This window comes from Siniperca chuatsi, linkage group LG11 (assembly GCF_020085105.1).
Source record: "Siniperca chuatsi isolate FFG_IHB_CAS linkage group LG11, ASM2008510v1, whole genome shotgun sequence".
NCBI classification, from domain to species: Eukaryota; Metazoa; Chordata; class Actinopteri; order Centrarchiformes; family Sinipercidae; genus Siniperca; species Siniperca chuatsi.
Window position 1 is genome coordinate 8787712 of NC_058052.1, and position 21833 is coordinate 8809544.

General features: G+C 39.7%; 2 protein-coding genes across 6 annotated transcripts in view; one reads left to right on the top strand and one right to left on the bottom strand.

Annotated features, from left to right (window-relative positions):
• The window catches only part of cdh23 (cadherin-related 23), a 165983-nt gene extending 163270 nt beyond the window's left edge, over positions 1 to 2713 (bottom strand). For all 4 annotated transcript variants that reach the window (XM_044215509.1, XM_044215508.1, XM_044215512.1 and 1 more), the window contains exon 1: positions 2579 to 2713. The gene's annotated coding sequence lies outside the window, so the exon portion shown is untranslated. The remainder of the gene's footprint in view (positions 1 to 2578) is intronic.
• Positions 2714 to 15423: 12710 nt separating this feature from the next.
• Positions 15424 to 21833, top strand: part of plpp4 (phospholipid phosphatase 4) — a 49236-nt gene continuing 42826 nt past the window's right edge. The window contains exons 1-2 of one of the 2 annotated variants that reach the window (XM_044215034.1): positions 15424 to 15439; positions 16214 to 16680. In XM_044215034.1, the coding sequence (XP_044070969.1) occupies positions 16592 to 16680 (89 nt within the window). In that variant the 5' untranslated portion in view covers positions 15424 to 15439; positions 16214 to 16591. Of the gene's footprint in view, positions 15440 to 16132; positions 16681 to 21833 lie in introns of those variants that run through there. The other variant, XM_044215033.1, reaches the window with a different exon arrangement.

Below are 21833 nucleotides of genomic sequence, written 5' to 3' on the forward strand. Positions count from 1 at the left end.
ATATGAAGAACACAGACAATATCAGTCTCCCTGTGCTGCTGGTTTGTCTCAGCCAGCAGCTACAGTACGTGTACAAGAATTTGCCAAATTTTAAGATTTGTGGCAAACTAAGAAACAGTTAGGCTGCATGCAGACAGCTTTCGTTTTAGCTTAACCTACCAAATCGCTGTTGGTTGTAACAACAACAACAACTGCGGACAAAGCAGGTGGAAATATCGCTTTTCTACTTTTTCCAAACATTACCTTCACATCACCTGCTGTCTCCACTGCGGCCTCTCTGCTCTGCCGTCAGCTGGGTGTGTGCGTGTGTGCGCGTGTGTGTGTGAGAGAAAGAGCATGCGCGTGTACAGCGGGAGGAAAAGGGGGCTGACTGACTGGGAGTGAGATGCTTCGCAAAACACAATGTTAGAAATCTTTTATGTTAATATGAGAAGGTTAAAAATATTTTCGGTTCATTATGAGACAATAGTCTAATTAATTAGGTAATTAACGGGAAACTGCAACTGTGTGAGTTCATTGTGCCAAAGCAAACTGATATCCTGAATATGTAAGTAAGCATATAAATAAATAAACACACACAAATAAATAAATAACTTCAAATATGACATTCATGAGTCATCCCCTAATAGTTGCTTTAAAGTTGGCATGTATTCAGATGCTTTCACACCTGGTAATCAATGCCAGCCCTTTCCCTAATGGTTCACAATTTCCGCAGATTGGCTAAACTACAAGAATTATATCAATATCGTGGGGGAAAAATTAGATGCTTCATTTTAATGTCTACCACTTCCCTTTCCTCTTCCACAAGTTTACCAGTCTTCAGTTTTCCAATACTTCCATCCTTTTCTCTGCTCTGTCTGAGACCTCATAGGATAGTCCAGCAGAGTCACCGTATCTGCAGTTCATTCCTCTATCATATATATATCACCATATTGGGTTTCATTTGAGGCTGTCAGTCGAGGTGTCTGTCAGATATGGACTCTCCAGTTAACTTTTTTTTTTCTTCCTTCTCATATTCTGAATGAATTCAGGGAGAGTGACAGACACTCAGAAAGGGAAACTGTCAGAGGCATGCTTTCCCCACATAATGCATGAAAAACAGCAGCCGTCTCTCTCCAGCTTATCACACACATAATATATCTGATTCTTTGATGGTATAGTAACAATCATTTTAAAATATTTGTCCAGTATATGTGCATTTTTATGGTATATGTTGACTTTGTAGGGGTGACAATAGCAGCACGTCAGTACTACACTGGGGGACCACAGTGAGGATGAGAGTGAACTTACAACCTGGATTACTGAGGCCAAAATGTCCATGTAACATATTTCAGCAGGGCTTGATACAGCATTTCCTCAGAGACAGAGCAAGCTTGGTCACTCCTTTTATGTCATAATTCAGACTCTGTATAACCCACCTGAAGCACATTATTGTGTGCACTGTATAATCTGAAAGGCTGGAGGCAACTTTACAGAGATAAGAATTGTGGGGCATGAAATCTCAATATAAGGGCTGATTTATATAATATGTGAATGATTTAATGTTCATTTGCATGTTAAAGTTTTAATAAAATTTAAAGCGCCTATCAGCAGTGGTCCAAATGCAATAAATCTGCCTTGCTGGGAAAATATCACAATCCACATAATATCATCCAGACTTACTGACATAGTAGCCTACTTTAAATAATAACCCTATTTTGCATTAAATCGTGATATGAGCACTTGTTTTGAACACAAACAAATTATAATTGGCTGAAAAGTATGAGCCAGGAGGTAAAAAAGAAACAACTTAAAAAAAATGACAAAAATCTGCACTGCATTACTCTGCACTCATTGATGCATCAGCTGTCTGTGAAGCAAGACTAAAGCGCAATTACATAAAATATTTAACAACTGGTACTGCTGTCTACGGTTACAAGAAGGAGCTATATATTGCGGGGAAATTAACTGACCCAGGCCGCAGGATTAATAGGTAGATTCTCAAATGGAGTGGTGTTCCCCTTTAACCTGGCGTTGCGTCGCTGCCGCGTTCAGGTGACACATGAATAAATAAGTGGGCACCAAGGCGCTTCCCAGCAGGCACCTCCGGAGTCGCCAGGGCTACCTGAGATAACGCTGTACACCTGACACCTCTGCGCAAGCATGCACACTACCTCACATTTACTGACTGCTTAATTGCTCTGATAAAATAACCCGCGATGAAACAACAGCAACAGTTGGAGTGGACCATTACAGAAGACAACAGAACTTGAATCAAGTGGTCGCAGATGCGATATCACATTGCTCTTAATCTAACCTGCCGACCACTAGACTGACAGTTCATCAAAACATTACTTAGATTATCAATTAGCCACTTCTAAAACTCTTCTTTGGTGCGCAAATTCTAAACTGCATAACCATATGCCAAAGTAAGACAACTATTATTGAGCGTAAAAGTCGTGAATTACGCACAGTATAAATGATGAAAAACATTATCCTTTATATGAAAACGTCTTCTCTGCCGCAGTCATCCCTCTAACACTGCTTCATGTCTATCAACTCATAGCAGGATTATCAAGTCATTATCATATTGTCCTACCTTCCTCGTCCGTGTCCGTTGCTGGCTGAGCGCCTTTAGATTCGATTGCCTGTCCTGCTGTGATGCGTTACCAAGTAGTATCTGCTACCCCTCTCTCTCCCCCTCCTTTCTCCCCCCCTCTCTCTCTATTTCTCCCGTTAGCTTTACTCTATCACCACCAACGCCCTGGTCATTGCAAATTTCACTTCCCAGTGTTCAGAACTACCACTGCAAAATCCACCAAGCGCAACATGAACCTTCACTTGTGTGGCGCTCCTAGATAATGTCCCGTGTTACCCCCACTCCTCCTACACCAGGGTTACACTCCAGCAGTTCCAGCACTTACAGGTACAGCCTCGTAGGTTTTCAATGTTGTTCCTAAGAAATATGCTCCTATTTTTCTCAATTAAACACACACTTTCTGTCCGTGCATGCAATCTAAAATGATTTCTATATTTTGCATTTGATGTGGATTGAATTTATTATAGCTCTTTTTGCAGATAGCAAATATAAGGCACGGCCCTGATGCGTTTATGTCAGTGAAAAATGTAAAATAATTACGCTTAGATGTGTCGACAAATCATTTGCAAGCTTCACGGAAGAGGGCTGAATTCACTGAGATTAAAGAGATCTATTTATGAGCTGCGTAAATAAACTCATGAGCTAATGTATTACACAGATTAAATTTGAAATCCATTATTAAACCACAGAGGTCATGGATCTGAAGAGCAATGACCAGTGTGATAGCACCACCTACTGTATAAAATAAGAATTTACAAATAAAAAGCAACGGCCACAGTATCCAAATGAGTATCCACATTTTTAAGACACGTGTAGGGGAAATAAATGCCCCTGCATGGGTCAGCTCTAATTTACACAACTTCAGTCTCTAAAATCCTAGTTTATAATCTCAGTAGGATAAAATGGCCACTTGAAAGTTAAACATAGGCAGTAGCCTACAACTACAAGCACAAACAAAAATATGCCATGGCTACAGAAGCAGCTTTCAGAAAACTGCACCACTTTGTTACAGAACTGTAGGCAATATACGCAGGTTCAAGTAACAGCAATATAATCTATTGTGATAAATGCAGGATATAGTATGTTAGTTATGCAATACTTAACTTACCACCAGCCTTTAGGCATTGATGATGCACATGGGTATGATGATGAGTCAAAGTGATAATTTGCTGCTCTCTGGTGGATATTTCACTCAACTGCAGTCTAGTGTTTTGCAAAGCTTTTTCATTTTAAGCTCCAAGAAAAGGGTCACAGAGGCACACAGTTTCAATTATAGTGTCAAGAATGTGTGAATGCAAAGAATGGCATATACAGTAATAGCCAATAGGATCAAGTTCTTATGACTTTTATCCTAGTGCTGTGCACCAACAATTGAATAACTTATGGATACTTACTGTGTGTAGTTTACATTTCAGCCTACATGATGTGTATTAATGTTAATCAATTTTTGGCTTAGCTGACCTTTTTGTTGCTTGGCAGCCATTAGGAAATGCGATATTATTTTCTCCTCCTACAAACATTTCTGGTGCAAGTTCCAAGCACTTGTTCAAAGTTTGTGTCTGGAGTTTTAAAAGAAAGAAAGCCCCTGGCCAAGTAATCGCTTAGACATTGGTATTCATCAAAACTGTGTCGATATCAATATATGAGTGTATTCCTTTTGTCAAATACACTCAGTGTATTTACACTGAGTGTATTTGACAATACATATATGTAAAAACCCTACTGATACCCTATGGTGAGACCCACAGGGCTGTGGTGGCTAACTTTGTCTCATGGTGTGAGCAGAACAATCTGCAGCTCAATGCAACAAAGTCTAAGGAGCTGGTTTTAGATCTATGAAGGGCCAAGGCACCAGTGGCCCCTGGTTTCCATCCAGGGGGTCAGTGTGGACATTGTAGAGGATTACGAGTACCTGAGAGTACACATGGACAATAAACTGGGCTAAGAACACTCAAGCTCATTACAGGAAGGGCCAGAGCCGCCTCTATTTCCTGAGGAGGCTGAGGTCCTTCAACATCTGCTGGACAATGCTGAGGATGTTTTATGAGTCTGTGGTGGCCAGTGCTATCCTGTATGCTGTTGCATGCTGGGGCAGCAGGCTGAGGGTAGCGGATGCTAACAGACTCAACAAACTGAACCGTAAGGCCAGTGACATTGTGGGGGTGGAGCTGGACTCTCCGTCGGTGGTGTCAGAGAGGAGGATGCTGGCCAAACTACACGACATCTTGGACAGTGTCTCCCACCCGCTCCATGACGTGCTGGTCAAACAAAGGAGCACCTTCAGCGAAAGACTCATCCCCCCAAAATGCACCACAGAGCGCCACAGGAAGTCATTCCTGCCTGTGGCCATCAAACTCTTCTCTCCTCCCTCTAAGTGTCAGTCTATATGACCCTAAGTCACAAAACTGGACATTGGATCATTAACATCACTGCAATACTTGAAATATTGTGCAATATTCTCTGTTTAATACTCCGGTGCAATATACTCTGTTTTCAGTTTAATATTCCCTGTTTATTGATACTTATTCATACTTCTATTACTGCTGTGCAATATCCACCGTCTCATAATCATCTTAATATGCTACACTTAACTTGACAGTACTCATTATTGCACTATTACTTATTACTTATATTATTACATTATATTATTATACCGTACATACTTATCAACCTGTAAATCCACTTTGGTACTTACACTTATTTTAGCTTTTATACTTTATATCCACTTTGTACTTAATTTATCTTAGCTGTATTATAGTGTATTATATTTTGATTTGCTTAGTACTTCTATACCTGTGTGCACTGACGTGATAATGAGCAGCTGTAACGATAGAGTTTCCCCTCGGGGATCAATAAAGTATTTCTGATTCTGATTAGGATTTTTTCAGACAGATTGATTGATAGAACATTCAGTAGGCCATACTTAGTGCTACTGTAAAACTACAACAACGACAACCTCAAAGTAGATAGGCTACTTTGTACTGTCATTATTAATATATATAAAAAGGTCACCATTTGGAGCTTTAAGTTTACTCCACTGTATTTAAAAAACATATTTATTCCTGTGTGGTGCCTGTGAGGTAAGTAATTTCACCTAAACTTCAATATGACATGTGTAACGTACAGTTGTTCTCTGGATGACCCCGTAAAAGCGGTGACATTTCACTTATAGATATTCCTGTAGCAACACAATACATTTAAATAGTCATTATGGTCACGAGCATGACTCACTTGAAATTGCACAAATCTGTAATGTGAAAACATTGCAGTAATATCTCAATGTGAAAGTATGTAAATATAAATCGCAACATTTTGTTTTGTGTCCTTGTAATATGTGTAATGTTTGTTTATGTCCACACTTGCATTGTGGATAAACAGTGCTCATTTGCTTTAAGACTTCTGGTTTCCATGTCTGCAATGCCTTTTTATGAAACTCAGTGGCAGTGCCAGAAACCTTGTATAATGCCACTTGGCAGTAGCCACACAAACCATGATGAAGATTTGTTCTAAATACCGGTGTATATCTGGGGGGACTTTGATTAGGTGTTTTGACTGTAAGGAAGATTTAATTTTGGGGTTAACTAATCCTTACTGATTAAGGTGTCTTCATATTAACAAATAGTATTTGACCTGTACCAAATCTTTAAAATTACTAGAAATTATTGCATCAGCCTTTAAATGGTTTAGTATTCCCCATTAAGATTAGAAGGCTTAGACTGGACGTGCAGAAATAACTCATCTTTCATATTGTTTAGAGGCAAATGTGTCCCCTGAAACCGGTTCTGACATCGAGCAGTTGCATCTTTACACACCGTGTGAGAGAGGTCCTTCTGTGTTTTGAGCAATGTGGTAGTTTGCTAATGACTTCCCAGCTGTCGTCTGGAAGAAGCTGGTGCCAAAATGGGCAGGAGGATGAAGAAAGCTCAGCCTATTACACTGGCACTGCCACAGCGGCTTCCCTTGGCAGTCATGAATACCTAGACAATTGCTGGCCTAGGTTAATGTGCACCCCTATTAATGACAGTTACCTAACACCTTTGGAAGGACTCACAACAGGACCGTGTCAAGCAGCACTGGGGGCCCATTATTCTTCTCTGCTGAAGGCAAGGTCTTCTGGCTGCTCTACAGAGCTGCTCATGCACAGTAGAGGCACTGCTGTGCTCTTTTCAGGCCACTGCTATGGATAGGATGAAGGGTTATTGGTAAGCGACAATGAAATTATTTGTGATGATACAGAGCATGAAAAAACAGCAGAAAAGAATGGAGGGATGGCTTGCGTGTTGACAGACAGAGAAGTCTACTGTATTATTCTTCAATCACACCCCAAGTTGGCGCGTGGGAATCAAATTCATGATGAAAAGGGGAAGAAAGAAAGATTGTGTTCAATGAGTATTTACATGGCTAGAATATTTATTTCAATATTATAGGCCTTTTTCAGTGAAGACATTTTGACATGACCCAGTAGGAAAAGCACAGGTTTAAATAATGAAATTAATGGTGGCTGAATTCCATTTAGCTGCTTCATCAGTTTCAGGGTCTTGGTATGACTGTGAGTAGAAGAGAGAGAAGAAGCTGCCTCTGGGTTTCACAGTCAGTGGCTGGGCAGACTGGGCTGCACAGTCGGATGGAGCTGGAAAACGTATTGTCTCAAAGACCGCTTCAGCAATGAACCATGAGAATGACCCTTGCAAACCAACCTGATACACAATGACACAATGGAAGCGTGTCATGTGGCATGACTGAGGCTGGGGAGACTTATAGTAAACTTAACATCGTGCCACCATTTCACTGTCTCTAAAGCCCTTCACAAGTCATATTCTCACAAGTCATGTATATATGGTAACTGAAACAGTGATGAATAATAAATACCTGATACAATATTGAGCTGTATTATTTTTACTTTATATTATTACACCACAATTTGTATCTCTAATTAGGCTAAAATATGTGTACAGCATTTAGATATTGGACAAGAATTTAACCAAAGGCAAATAATACCAAAGCGCTCTTTAATATGCAAAATTCAAAAGGCTCCTTTGCTGTGATGAGCAAAGCTGCCTTAATATGATGAAACGTACCTCAACCACTCTCACCCCTGATTCTAATGAGCCACTTTTTGGCAAGAGATTGTGAAAACTAGCAGGATGGTATGGCATGGATGCAGAAATGTATCCTCTAAACTTTTATTGTTGAAGAAAGGAATCTATATAAGAGTATGGACAGCTCATTTCTGACAGCAAAGGGTTTATAATAGAAATGAAATAATCAAAAGACTTCTTGCATTTTAGTGTTAATTGCACTTGTACTGTCCTATAAAGTCCTTTTAAGTATCTATAACATGATAATATGGTAATTGATGAGGCTTGTATGAACATAAAGGGCATGAATCATATTAAAAAGTATGAAGGGCAGTAACATGATGCTGTTTGCAATGGCTGCGTCTTTGAAACAGAAGCGGCTGCCACCATGCAGCGGAGAGAGTAATACATCTAGGTTGGTTTTTGACAGACTTAGCTGCGATAACAGATGGCAGGTTGAGTTCTCATGAATAACATAGAGCACGGTAGACCCTGGCATGTTTCTTAGAATCATATTAAAATGAAATTACTCAGAGCAGTTTGGCATGAAAAGAGAGAGGGTAATTTGCTCAGAAGGGATAGCTGTTTGTGTTTGATACTCATCCTGCTTCTCTTTTACTAAATTACACATGCTCAGGCATCCCATTCTTAACGGAGATTCACTTTCACAAGGGCATTCAAGTTAACGACACACTTCTGTAACAACTTTAATTGGACATCTCTGCAAAGATGACACTTTTTATTTGTTTGGCTCTTTCTTTTTCTTTTCCCCCTCTGTCCCTATGTATTCATTTGTTTGTTTATCAGTTTGGATTTTTGGTGCCTTCATTACACAGTCAAAAGCAGCAAGTAAGAGGAAATGTGAGGGAAAAGAGGGGGGGGGTGATGCAGCAGAGGTCCCTGATAAAACCAGGGGAATGAAGCAAAGCACAGCACTATTTATTCCTATCACACCATGCGGACATGTGTGACATGTGAGCTTACTTTATCTTCTTGATAAAGTTCACACTTGTTTCATTAGTTAGCCCATAGCATATGCTGTGTGTATGACTTAATACACAGATCCATGCAGATAACTATAGCATTTTAAGTCCCAGTGCAGAAAGTGTCAGACATTACTGCAAACAGATACATTCTGGAGCAATTAGGCCTTGGTGACTGGCTGAAGGTAAAAACAGTGTCATCAGTGTCCTTTAACTGTGTCATCGGTGACCTTTTACTGTGTCATCAGTGACCTTTAACTGTGTCATCAGTGACCTTTAACTGTGTCATCAGTGACCTTTACCTAAAAGTTGTACAATATCAGTGAAATACCACACTTAGAAATGCCAGTCAGGGAAACCCTGTCTCCTAGAAATTACCTTTAAATACTACAAATGTTTTGTTTTCCTAAATACGATTTCATTCAAAACATAGTTGCTGCCTTGATCACGTTCCCTGGCAATGTTTTTTGTAGTGTAGGAAGTGCCACATTCATGTACCTCACACAAATAGTAGGGAGGTTGTCAGGATAAATGGTGGGTGCACTAGCCCAGTCCAACAAAAGCACTGATAGGGAAAGATGGTAGTGGTTTCGGTTCAAATTTAATAAAGTAAACATGTTGTGTTTGGTGCTTTAAGTCACTATTGGCATTTTCAATATTTAACCAAGATCAAGATCTTTCCCTAACCATAACCAAGTGCTGTGAATGCCTAAACAAAACCATACAAATATTTTATCTTTAGTTGCTAAGCAGATATTGTATCGCAAGATATGTATTGTCAGACAACAAATGAAATATGTTGTCAGTGAACATTTTACTGATACATTCAGTATCAACGTTTTGCGATTTGGCGAATATGGTAATTAACAATAACTTATTCATATTGTTTCATTCAAAACATTTTTGCTGTTGCAAATTTTTAGTATACAATAGTAATTTCTAGGAGCAACCCTGTATCCTAAATTATGTTTATATAGAACGTAAATGTAGCGCTTCATACATAAATGTAGCACTTAATTCACTCAAAAAAGCATTGCCTTTGAACATACTCTAGGCAGCGATTACATTTATCACCACGATGTCATTGGGAAAACAATTAAGTAATATATAAATGCAATTTCCAGGAGACAGGGTTGGTCGGGGAGATGTCACACTCTTGAGCGCTAATCAGGTAAATGAAGTGGAAGCACCTGTGTGGGTGGATGATGACTGTGTAGGGGCTTCACAGGGAAGTATAATACTAGTTCACTCACAGGCACTTATGTCTAAGAATCGACCATTTATAGCAAATGGTTGTAAGATTTGGCAGAAAAGGCACTTCTCTCTGAGGAAGCTGAGCTCTCAAAAAATCAGAACAACAAAGAGGGTCCTGCTGTAAGAACTAACCCCCCTTAAAACATGGACATACATCTTAGTTAAATCAAATCAATAACAAATACATTGTACATAAGGCGAAGATTGGGGTAGTGGAGGGTGTTGACATGAGTGTATCAGCAGAGTCAGAGTGAAAAGTGTCAGGTTATAATGGCCACGCTGTACGCCTGCATGAATATGACAGTGATGGTGAAGCATAAAGCAGCTGCAGTTGTCACATTTGAAAAAAGCAACATATACAAGACAAATATGGTTGCGACAAGTCCCGTAGAGAGTAGCAGCTGGGTGAAATGGCCACAGAGTCGTGGAGAACAGATGTGGAATCATCAGCAAATAAGAGGCTGTGCACTCAACAACAAAGTACAGCCCTGGGTAAATCAATACATTTTCTAACTCAACACCAAAGTACATCTCAGGGGTAAATCAATATATTTTCTTTTGCCCTTGTTTAAAGAAATAATTTTGGGTCCACTCTAAAATCCCAATGATTTTTTACTTTGGGTGTTTAAGAGATTGATTAATGACAAGATTCTCATTCCAAGCAATTCTTGGTTTATCTGTAAAGCTGCTATATCTAAAAGAATAATAAGCAGAGAAGACTTGAGTAGTTCACAGTCACCTCTATATGTGTGCATATGGTATGCATGCTGTGTATAAATGTAGTCTGCAAATAACTGCATGGAACACTGAAAATATATATGTTATGGGTATTTTCAATATCATCTTGCACACACATAAACTGGCTCTCTGAAAGGTAGAGGCATTTCAGCCCTGATTCATTTTCTCTTTCCCTTAGTCCAACAATTTATCCACCCAAAAGCAAAGCCTTCTCTGCAATAGCTATCTAAGAACTTACATTACTATAAGGCAAATGAGGCAAATTGAGTTACAAATCAAACAAAACCACAGTAGGCCAGACAAAAAGAGCTGCGTGAATATTTCTATTCTTGTCGCACTTTAATATTTCATCAGTGTCATTTTCAAAGGCAGAACTAATTGCCGACATTAATTACTAATTTCACTGATGGCATTAGCACTGATATGTGTGATGATTATCGAATTAGTCAAGCTGTATTATGCTTAAAGACCCAGAGCAAGATCATGAGTATACAAAAATGAGGGACAGTGATACTGTAGCAAAGAGACTTTTCACTAAATTCCTTCTTTTCCCCAATCACAGCATCCGGGTTGTTCAATACAAACTTACAACCACAAACATTTACAGCTTCAGAGCCATTCACTCGTATTTAGATGTTTTCAAAGTAATACATTTAACCTAAATGAAGACAGTAATGGGAAAGTCTTATTTCAGAGTGGGCTTAGACATTCTATCCCTTGAATTATTATACATTTTATTAGTATTACTCACCACACACACTTCAGCAACACTGATTCAGGGCAACTGGAAAACTTGTTTCCTTGGTGACTCACCATAGTTGTGACTTACTCTCCTATAGTTGCTTTAGCAGTTAAGACTGGAACTATGTGCATGGCTAGATACCAGAAAGAGTAAGTGAGAAAGTTTTTTTGTGTGTGTGATTTGGGTGACCTGGCCCTTTATGCTGAAATCCACAACTCTCTGCATGTTGTCTCTCTCTCCAGCCACTAGAGGTAGGCCAAACTTATATGTTGTGCAGCAAAGATGGTACTGTTGTGGAAGCCTGCTGTTTTGTTTGAATCAAGCAATGCAAAACCTTTCTAAAGCGTTGCCTTAAACAACATGGGACGTACATCATCGGCTATGGTTTGAACAGACTTGGTTTAACCCCTAACCCTTCACCAGGACAGATGCAAACTGATCAGTACTACTTCATAAAGAAGTGTTGATAGTGTATGGTAAATGAATACAGCGGTTTTAGTGTTTTACTGGAGTAATTTAAAAAATAGAGGATTTTCTGTAGTAAATGAGAAAAAATTAAGCTTTTGTCATCTCAAAATTCTATATACAGCATTTTTTAAATGTCAGCATCATCTTTGCATCTCCAAATAAAAAAAAATAAAAAAAAAAACACATAAAAGAAGTCAATGATGAAGATGCACAAAAGAAACAAGACATATTCCCATATCCTCAATGTGATACCATCTGATAATTAACTACACATACTTGGCTGGATGATAACTGACATTTGGATTAATACTAATATATTGTCTTATGTATCCAGGTTATACAGAAAGTTACAGTAGGTCAACTATGTGATCCTGATTGGCAATAGCATCTAGAAAACACCTCCATGAAACATTCTCTTTTTTCACTAACAGCTAACAACCAACTAAATATATGGTCTAGTGTGCACTGAGCAGGAACCAGTCATGGATAAGACGACTTGATGATGTCAAGACCCCTACAGGTTTTTTGTCTAACTGCTGCCAATCAATTAACTTGAGTCTTGGACCCAGAGAAAAATCTGACCATGGCTTGCTTCAGTTTATGATAGCTCTGTCTGAATTTTGACAGCTGACATTTTAATTTCACCACAGTCTTGTCCACTGAAGCTGTTTCTCATCTTACACCACTTTGTCTCATTACAGGCTATCAAAGTTATGGTCAGACAAAAATATTTTAGCAGAACAAGTCACTACTTTCATTCTTATTTACAGATGTCGCAAGAAAGTAAAGAGTAACATGTGTCCAAAAAAATGTATGAGAATTTGTAAGCAAGATCAAAACCTGTTTCCAGCCACACTACTGTACCTGTGTGTGTTAAATAGAAATAAGTGTGATTATCATATGCTATCGATCCAATGTCTCTACCATAAACAGCAAAGTATGCTACTGAACGCTTGTGTCAGCCAGGATCCTAAAGCAATCATTCACCTAAAAATTAGAATTTTGCCCCAACCAAACTGTTAATATCAACAGTTCACAGGAAGAAAACTTGGACTCAAGTTGTTGTGAAGCAGTCCAATTCCAGTGAAATGGTCTATTGATCTCTCCCTTCTCTTTGCTTTGGGTGGTTAAAAACTTCCACTCACAGACCAGAGCTGGGTGCCAAAATAAATGGTATTTAACATACTGTATATTCTGGCTGAAATCAGCCGACCTCAAAACAACTTCAGTAGCTCAGCATTATTCCTTTAGAGCAGTGATTCCCAGTCTTCTAAGCTGTGATCCCTAAATATACAACGTCTACTTTTGACTCCTCGTCACAGAATGCTTGATGGTGAGTTGTGAGCAGGTCACCTGAGGATTGATTTCCTTCACTTAGTGTTTCTTTTAAATAGTTTTTAGAGGCCTCAAGAGGTAAAACTATACTGTATTTAACAACTTCATGCCCACTCAGATTAATCTCGTGATCTGGTTGTGAAGCACGGCAAAGAGGACCATAAAATCTCCCCAAAGAGTTTGAGAAGCGTAATTTTACATTTTCTGAAGCTAAACCGTTGCCCTTCATAGCCGTGTTTAGTGGTACTTCCCACTGACAATGTTTTCTGTGTATGTGACACTTACTGTAAGGTCTATGTCACAAACATAAATAGTGTGTTTCAAATGACTTACACACAAAGTGAGACTATGTAAGAAGAAGATATAACACAATTTTGATCTTACAAATGAAAAGTTGAATTCATGTATGCTTAATAGCTTATGGTGGCTAATATTAGCAAACATCGGCTAGTTAGCTAATTTTAGGTAATTATTGCTATATGATGGACGTTACTGAGTCAATTCACAGACTTTATGATTCTTTTCCACTTTGGTGCTTCTGTTACATTAACATAGTATTTTAGGTAAATGCTAAAATGTAGTTTAGCATTTAGCATTATCCCATAGCTGTGATTTGTAGCTGCAGTGATAGCTGGTCAGCAAAAGTTAGATAGTTTTGTTTGAACAGACTTTCACATTAGAAAAACGTGTAAAAGGTGCAGTTGTTTGCTACACAATATTTAAATTTAAAATAATTATACATTTATTTATAATGTGGAAACATGTACAGTACACATTATATGCAGAGAATGAACATGTGACTGGTAGGTGTAGGGACTTGTTCAAAAAGAATGGCTAAAAAATGTGTGCTAAATTCTGGTGCAAATATGATTCTTGAACCAGCATTTGCTTGGCTTTAAAACACTTAGATTATGCTGCTTTTTGTAATTTCATGGTATTTTCATGGTCAGTTTTTGCCTCATTATCTGAAGTTGCCAAGAACACAAAATACCAAGTTCATGAAGGTTAGATAACGACAAAACCAACAAAAAAATTCTGGATGACTAGTTCCTTTATTGGGGAATGCAACACTGATAGAGGATGCCAACCATTCTGAGTGGTGAAATATGTCTCTCTCTACTCTCGGGCGTAGCTGAATCAACTGACACAGTTGGCAATTTGAGCTCAAGAGCTAATTCAAATTTTTAGGGACTAGTTATAGAACTCCAAGAATAAAACATAAAAATGGGTTGCTTTCCCCTTTATGGCACCCTTTACTGGGTTCAAAAAAGTACTACAACTTCATTTTCCATGTTCTAACACGGCACTTTTTTTCAGATAGGAGCATGTTATCACATAGTAGCATTAAACAACAGTATCTAACTTTACACCCCCTTAGGTGGATCAGCATGTAAAAATGCTGCCCACATACTGACATAACTCTGTATATAAACCAAGAATGAGGGATGTTTTCCATTAAAACCTTGCCAAAGTGTGATGATGAGAGATTTCCAATAAAGCCTAGAACTCTGGGAGCAATGGACCAATCCCTATGTAGCATGATGAGTCACTCTGTCGCAGAGAATATCCTGAACAGTGGACAGAACATTCACCCATACCCATGGAGGTGATTAGGAGCACTTTGTAACGATGCATTCAACTTTGATTTATAGAAATACGACCTATTTTATATTCTGCCATATGTCTTACCTTGCAGTGTAACCACAACCTCTGGGAATGTGACTCATAGTCTACACTGCAGAGAAAGAAAAACAACTTAGAGGTGGGTCAAGGAAATAGAAATATTAAAATGTTGATTGCAATTGAACAGAAAAAAAGAAAAGAGATGAAAAGGAAAGATGTGCCTTTTCATGTGGCTCTTGCATGTTTGCTTTTGGACAAGAAAGAATAAGTCAGTGTGGTAATAACTGTAAAGAGGAAAGTAATATTTTTTTTTTGTCCTATAATTGAATGTTTATTTAGTCCTGTGCTGATGCTCGTAAAGGTCTTGAAAGCCTCCCTGACCGGAGTGAATCATCTGAATCATGAGTACTGTGATGCTGAGAGGTAAAACCATGTTGATGGCTTGTAATAAACATGCCACACTCTCTAAAAGCTGAAAAGTCTGACGGCTGCCTGAAAGCTTTGAAGTTAGATCTCACCTCCTAACCTACCACCATTTCACATCTCCTCTTGTTTTGTTTTGTTCTTATTAGGGAGCTGGCAAAGACTTCAGGCACATCACCTAGATCAAAACCTCCACTGAGTGTGCACGCGTGTGTTTGTGAGTGTGCATGTATACATTCATTTATCTTAGTCGTTCGTAGCTAACAGGATGCCTTGTTAACCAGCAAAAATGCACAATTTCTAGATTGCATGTGCAGAGTCAGTTTCCAGCTTGTCGAGCTTGTGACCTAGAAAGGCGGCGGAAAAGTTTTTGGGTCAGGGGCTTTTTCCACGATGGGCTCTCCCTCACTCACACATTCATATACACACACAGAGGCAAATCTTGGATCGGCAGGTAATGCAGGAAGGCCAGTTTTAGAAGGCATCAGATATGCATGTGTGTCTATGAAGTGCTGGCCGGGTCTCCTAGCCCACAGGTAGGCTGCTGCCCATGCTCCTTTATCACTGTATGGCTGCAAAGACCCTGAGGTACTAGAGTCTTCCTAGTGGTATGATTGGACAGTATGGGGAAGAGCCAACAGTGAGCTGGGCTCTCCTGAGCTGGCCTTCTTTTGTCACAGTAATGTAATATAAGTCAGGCCGAGTGTTGAGCCTAATGCCTTCCATAAGATGTTCCACTGTCAGTGCTCTGGTCATGAACACCTGCCCAGACTGCACCACTGGAGTGGTCCTCTACTTTGTTTATGTCATTTCCTGAAAGTGCTCCAATATTTATGTTTGTTCAGGAGCAATCTCTCTTGGCTTCAGACTAGACAAGAGAGAGAGAGAGAGAGAGAGAGAGAGACCCACTCTGTCTCTGCACACACTCGGCGAGGCTCAGAGTCTCTCTCTTTACTTTGCTCTCTCTCTCTCCCATCACTTTCCCCCACAGTGCTAACCCACAGCTCTAATGTTCCCATCCCGTATTTGCCGATGTCTTCTGCTCCCAAAACTCCAACCCAGTTTAAGTAATTGATGGAGTGGAGGAAGGAGACGTTGACTCAATAGAGGAGCAGCTGTCAGCAACAGAGTTGCAATAAAGAAAATCGCCCGAGGGGACTGGAACAGACGGAGATCAGCGGAGACAGGCGAAGGCGAGGAAAAGGGAAGACTGCTTCAGGTTACCGAGTCGCGATGGAGGCGCACGGCGTGTGCGATTAGGGAGCACCGCTTGTGGAAGCGCTCGCTTTGTTGAGGTGGATTACAAAGTGAGCAACATTCAGAACTGACCAGGGCCGCCTTTGTCTATTTCACTTGACGGATTAGAACCATGAACGTGTCGCCCCCAGACCGCAGGAAAAACATGCGAGAACTGGCTTTGGAGATTGGCATCCGAGTTCTGCTTTTCGGAGTTTTTGTGTAAGTAAAGCCTCAACCAGCTGAGTTTTCTGTTGTCTGAAAAATCTAGTCTGGCATTATGCTCCGCTGACATTCACTTTCATGACTGGCGTTATCGATGCTTAAGACAATGAACTGCTGTATCCAGGTTCATTTGCCGCGGTGTGGTGCTGGACAGACAGGTCCCTCCGCTGAGCCGCAGTTCATGGACAGACACATCGCTGCTAAACCACAGGACAGCAGACAGACGCTGCGTTAACAGGTTGCAAAAAAACAAGTTGTAGACCTAGCCCAGTATTTTACTTTATGTCATGAATCAGTGTGTCACCATTCTTTGACGACACTTGGGAAATATCATATTGGTATTTTTTCTGATTAGAGGTGGGTAGAGAGAGACAAGAGGCAGCTTCTATGACACTTTGCAAGAAGGTTGTGCCTCACAGGCGCAGCATTCAAAACGAACATAAATATGAATTATTAATTGTCTAGGTATTAAGCCTTGTTTGCATCATAATTGTGTCATTTATTGATTTTCTGCTTGATATGATCTGAAAAAAAAAGCCCCAGGTCCTGTTATCTGAAATGACTTTGCTGCTGCTTTCATTCCAAAGAAGTCCAAAATCAGCTCTCCTGATTTGGAGTGTGTATAGCTACACTGCCTGCATAGCCTGTGTACATTATCATTAATATCTGTCCTTGGGCTAAGTGGTGTACCTCTATGTGTGCTGTCACCCTAAAAGGATTATATAGCCAAGAAGAGCCTGATGCTGCATGTTCACGGTGTTTGACATGGGAAAACTCAACTGGAGGGATAGGACCAAAGAATGAAACATGTCAGAGGGGAGGCATCGTACTATTAGACTGTAGCCTCCCGATGTAGCCCTTTGTGTGTGTGTGTGGCTGATTTGTTTTTGTGTATCAGTGCTCGAGGCCACATACAAAGCAATTTCACACAATATCATCATCCTCATCATCAGCTAACTGCTGTATTCTGCCACAGAAACTACAGTCACAAAGTCCTTGATCACTGTAATGAACTGAGTTTTACTCCCCATTTTCTCTCTTCACTACACAGAAAGCAAGCTAAGGCATATAAACTGTTTGTTTGTGGGGCCCCATCAGTAAACCTGATCTGCTCTGTACTTACAGCAGTGCTCCTAAACTGAGTATAACACATCAAATTAATTTGGTTTCCCAGCCAGGTTTACTTCTTCTGCGTGACTATGCACAAGCACAGACGTGCAACATCAAATGCAATTGCCCAGTGCTTAAACACACGTGTCATCTTCCTACCTGCACTATATGTTGTGCAGCTTTTGAGTTGTGACATTTTAGCATCATGGGCACTTGTGATTGGATTGGATGCATTCCATTATTTAGTTAATTGTATTTTTGTTTAATTAAAGTTATAAAGATAGCAGACATAAGTATACTGTTGGGCTCTATGCTTAAAAGCGAGGGAGCTTTTGGTCTAATCCATTTCTTTGGGGGCAGTAATTGTCGTATTGAACTAGCTTTTTGCCTCGTAGATCACAGAGAGCAGCCCTTTCGCCCTGTAGAGCAGCAGTTCCCTGTTGTTGTTTCACCTCAAAGCCCGAGATGAAGGCAGGATAATTGGGGTCAACTAGAATCAGTTGTTTCACTGGAGGTGTCGCCTTGTGTGTCTGCTGTGTAGTGTAGGTGTAGTATACTGTAGTTTCATCTTGGGGAAGAAAATGGCAGCCTTTCCGTGTATCTTTACCAATAAGATTGAGCAGTCATGTATTTCCTTGCTTCATTCCTTAGTTAAAATATTGCTACTCCCATTAGAATAACATTTTATTGCTTTCTACCTCTGCAGCTCATTATTAAATTTGACTAACTGGAAGAAAAAAACAGAAAAACTGATTTTCTCATTTGCTGTTTATATTCTTTCATAATTGTGAACATGCACCAAGGGAGGCTGAAAATGAATTAATTAATCCTTTAGTTTGTGCTCATGAGAAGATATTAGTGCAGATATCAGAAAGGCATCTTTAATCAGACATCACACATGCAAGTTCTGTCATTCTTTTTGTCTTTGATTCTGATTAAATAATGCTGACTGTAACACCAAAATACATAGAACTTATTCTTTGTGCTTGACTGGTCACTCACACAAACTGTTTTTCTCCGCCACACAGTAAACCACATATCTGAGGCCTATTTGTGTATGAGGGGAAATTTTAAATCTAAGAGCCCTGAATTCTCCGCATTATTCACATCCAAATTTGATCAAATATGACCGGCCTTTAAGGGAATATTACTTTTTATTTGCCCTTGCTTGCCAAGCTGCCTGTCTTTTCCAGGCCTCAGGAGGTGCACTGACCTTAGCGACAAGCCAAGTGTGTGACGTTAGGTTGACCCTGTGCTATCAAACTGCTAATGCCGTGCAGTCATCATAGCTTGGTGGGCACCCCAGGAGTCACACATCCCCTGAGGGTAAAGCAAAAAGTTCAATCTAAATGGAAATGGATCTTTGACATTTAACAAAGTGGAAAAAACAAAAGCTGAAAACTGAATCAGAAAAAGATAAAGTTCCTTTTTTACCTGCGGTTAGCTACTCAACAAAGAAAGAGAGGATAATGACATTGGTGCTATTTTACCTTCCTTGTAATCCAGAGCAAAACAAGCAAGAGCCTAGACAAATACAAATAAGTCATTTCTTCCTTGAGTGGTTGTGTGGCAGACCTCATGTCCGCTCAGAGTTAAAGTTTCTATGTGGTTGCTCCTCAGCTCAGAGATGGACACTTGAATAAGCAGATAGATTCCAGTAAATATCAGAGTACCGTCTCAAAGCAGAACAGGAGACAAAGCAAGAAGGACGCAGAAACAAAAAGAGACAGAGGTGGAAGATAAGATGGAGGACATGGAGTTAGGAGGAGCAAGATTGTTTTGAGATTTTACAGATTAAGACCTGAGGCACAGCAAATAGAGAGGCACCAAAATGACTCTGAGATCTCCTATCAGTGCAATCTAAAAGCTTCTTGATGGAGCGATTGGCCAGAGAAGAGGGCAGCTGTTTTATGGGCTGATGTACACAAAAAAAATAAATTAATTAGTTTGTTCCACGGGCAACAACTTGGACTTAAGCTGAATTGATTCTTTTATTGCAGAGAATTATGGTGATTGAGGAGGAATTTTGTTTATTGCATGTATTTGCATTGAAGCATGCCAGAATGTCCAATATGAGACGAGCTAAATACCCTCTGACATTGATATGATCTTGGAATTTTAAGGATTAATATAGTTGTTGTCAAATGAGGTTAACACCATGTGCTCTCAAGACAGTGTTCGGCACTGCATATCAGCCTCTCCTGTCAGAGGAAGGCTTAGGAGCAACCCCGGGATGCAGCCCAGAGCCTTGGCAGGTCTCAGAAAGCCTTGTGAGATGTTGGGGAAGAGTAGAATGTCAGGCTTTAGACTTTTTAAGAATAAGCGGATTGTTTAGCTTGCATGTTAAGGATTGGGGCACTTACGCTCTGGTTATGAGGAGAAAATCTCTTTGTAGAGGATTGGTTACAGTGTCATCAGGGCACATTGTCTCTGTAGTTGATATGAACAAAAAAGTATTTCTAATCTAGGAAAATGTTATGGTTATTTCTCGTATGGTTATTGGATTAGTGATGAAAAACTTAATGTTGTAATCCTTAAGATTTCAGTCCTGGTTGATTTGGCAACATCCGTGGTTACCGAGGGAACAGCATTTGCAATTTAATAGTACAACAAACAATTGTTGGGCTGCTACTTTGTCAGAAATACAACAGAAGAGTAACTGGTGTATCCGTTTACAGTGCAGCCAAACAAATTCATGTTGTTTTAATAAAGATGTCAGCCCAAAATAATTGCAGCTGCGATCTGATTTCATGCTGCACACGGTGCTAGTAGTTTTCTACTCAAGGGGGCACGGTGGACTTGGTTACATTGCTGAGGAGCTGGAGGTGTGCAGCCTGTCGCCTGCAGCTCTTCATCTACCAGCTCACTGTGGCTGCTCCTTCTTGTTCTATTAGCTACACAAAAATTACAAATAATCTGCTGACGAAAAAAATGCTGAAATCTGTTTATTAGATGCATTTCTGAAAACTGATCGTGGTCAATGCTAACCACAGTGACAAAATACATTTTTCTGTAACTGCTTCATAATGAAAGCCACCCTGTGTTTTGCCAGTTGAATGCTTTTAATGTGAAGTAGCATCAGGATGTTGTGTTTGCATTAGCAGTAACTTAATACAGTTCTGATAGGGTGTAAAGAGAGTGAATAGTGAAGTTGTTATCAACGAGATAAAATTATGCTGGATTACATGCATGCATAGTTAAATAAATCACGAGTGCTTAGGTAGGCAACCTGAATTCAGCGCTGGAATGGCGGACTCCGCCACTATCAATAATATACTGTATTTATACCGAGAAGTTATTACAGAATGTGAATACACTGAATTGGCTACTGTAGAAAAATATGCAGACCATAAATAGAATCAACAATGGAGTTTAATTTCCGAAGGATTATACATTATCCCAAAATCCACTCACAGACATTTTGAAAATAGTCAAGTAATTTTAATATAGGATGTAAGTAAAGAGATTTCCTGATAGAAAATATTCAGCCACGTGTGAGTGCCACTTTAAAGCTCTATTAAAGGGTGTTTAATAATAATCCCTGTAATCTGAAAGGGTTGCTATTACTGCTGTTCCTGATCCCCCCAAATAGGCACTCCAATCTGCAGCTCTTTGTTTTATTTCGCCGTCTACATGGTTTAGTCCAAACGCTCATCCCATGGGCAAAATCTCCAAGCAAACAAGCTCACTCAAGCTGATTTTACGATACCTGCACAGTGGGTAATGGCAGAGAGATGAAGTAAAAGAGTTGCTGATGAAGACAGTCCAACATCTAACATTTAGAATCAGGCTTTTTTTCTCAGAAGCTGGTTGACAAAAAAGGCAAGTTAACACTGGAATTATATATTATATTATATCAGGTAGTGAGAAAACCTCCAATGGGAGACCTGTGTTGCTCTGTTTCTGACAAAACACTAAGGTAATTCTTTGCCCATATACACAGCTTTGTCACTTTTGAGTTTGTTTTGCAATCTTTCTGTTCTACTGTGGTCAGAAATCACTTTCAAGAATGTTACACATCTCTAGCTAGAGTAGTCTGT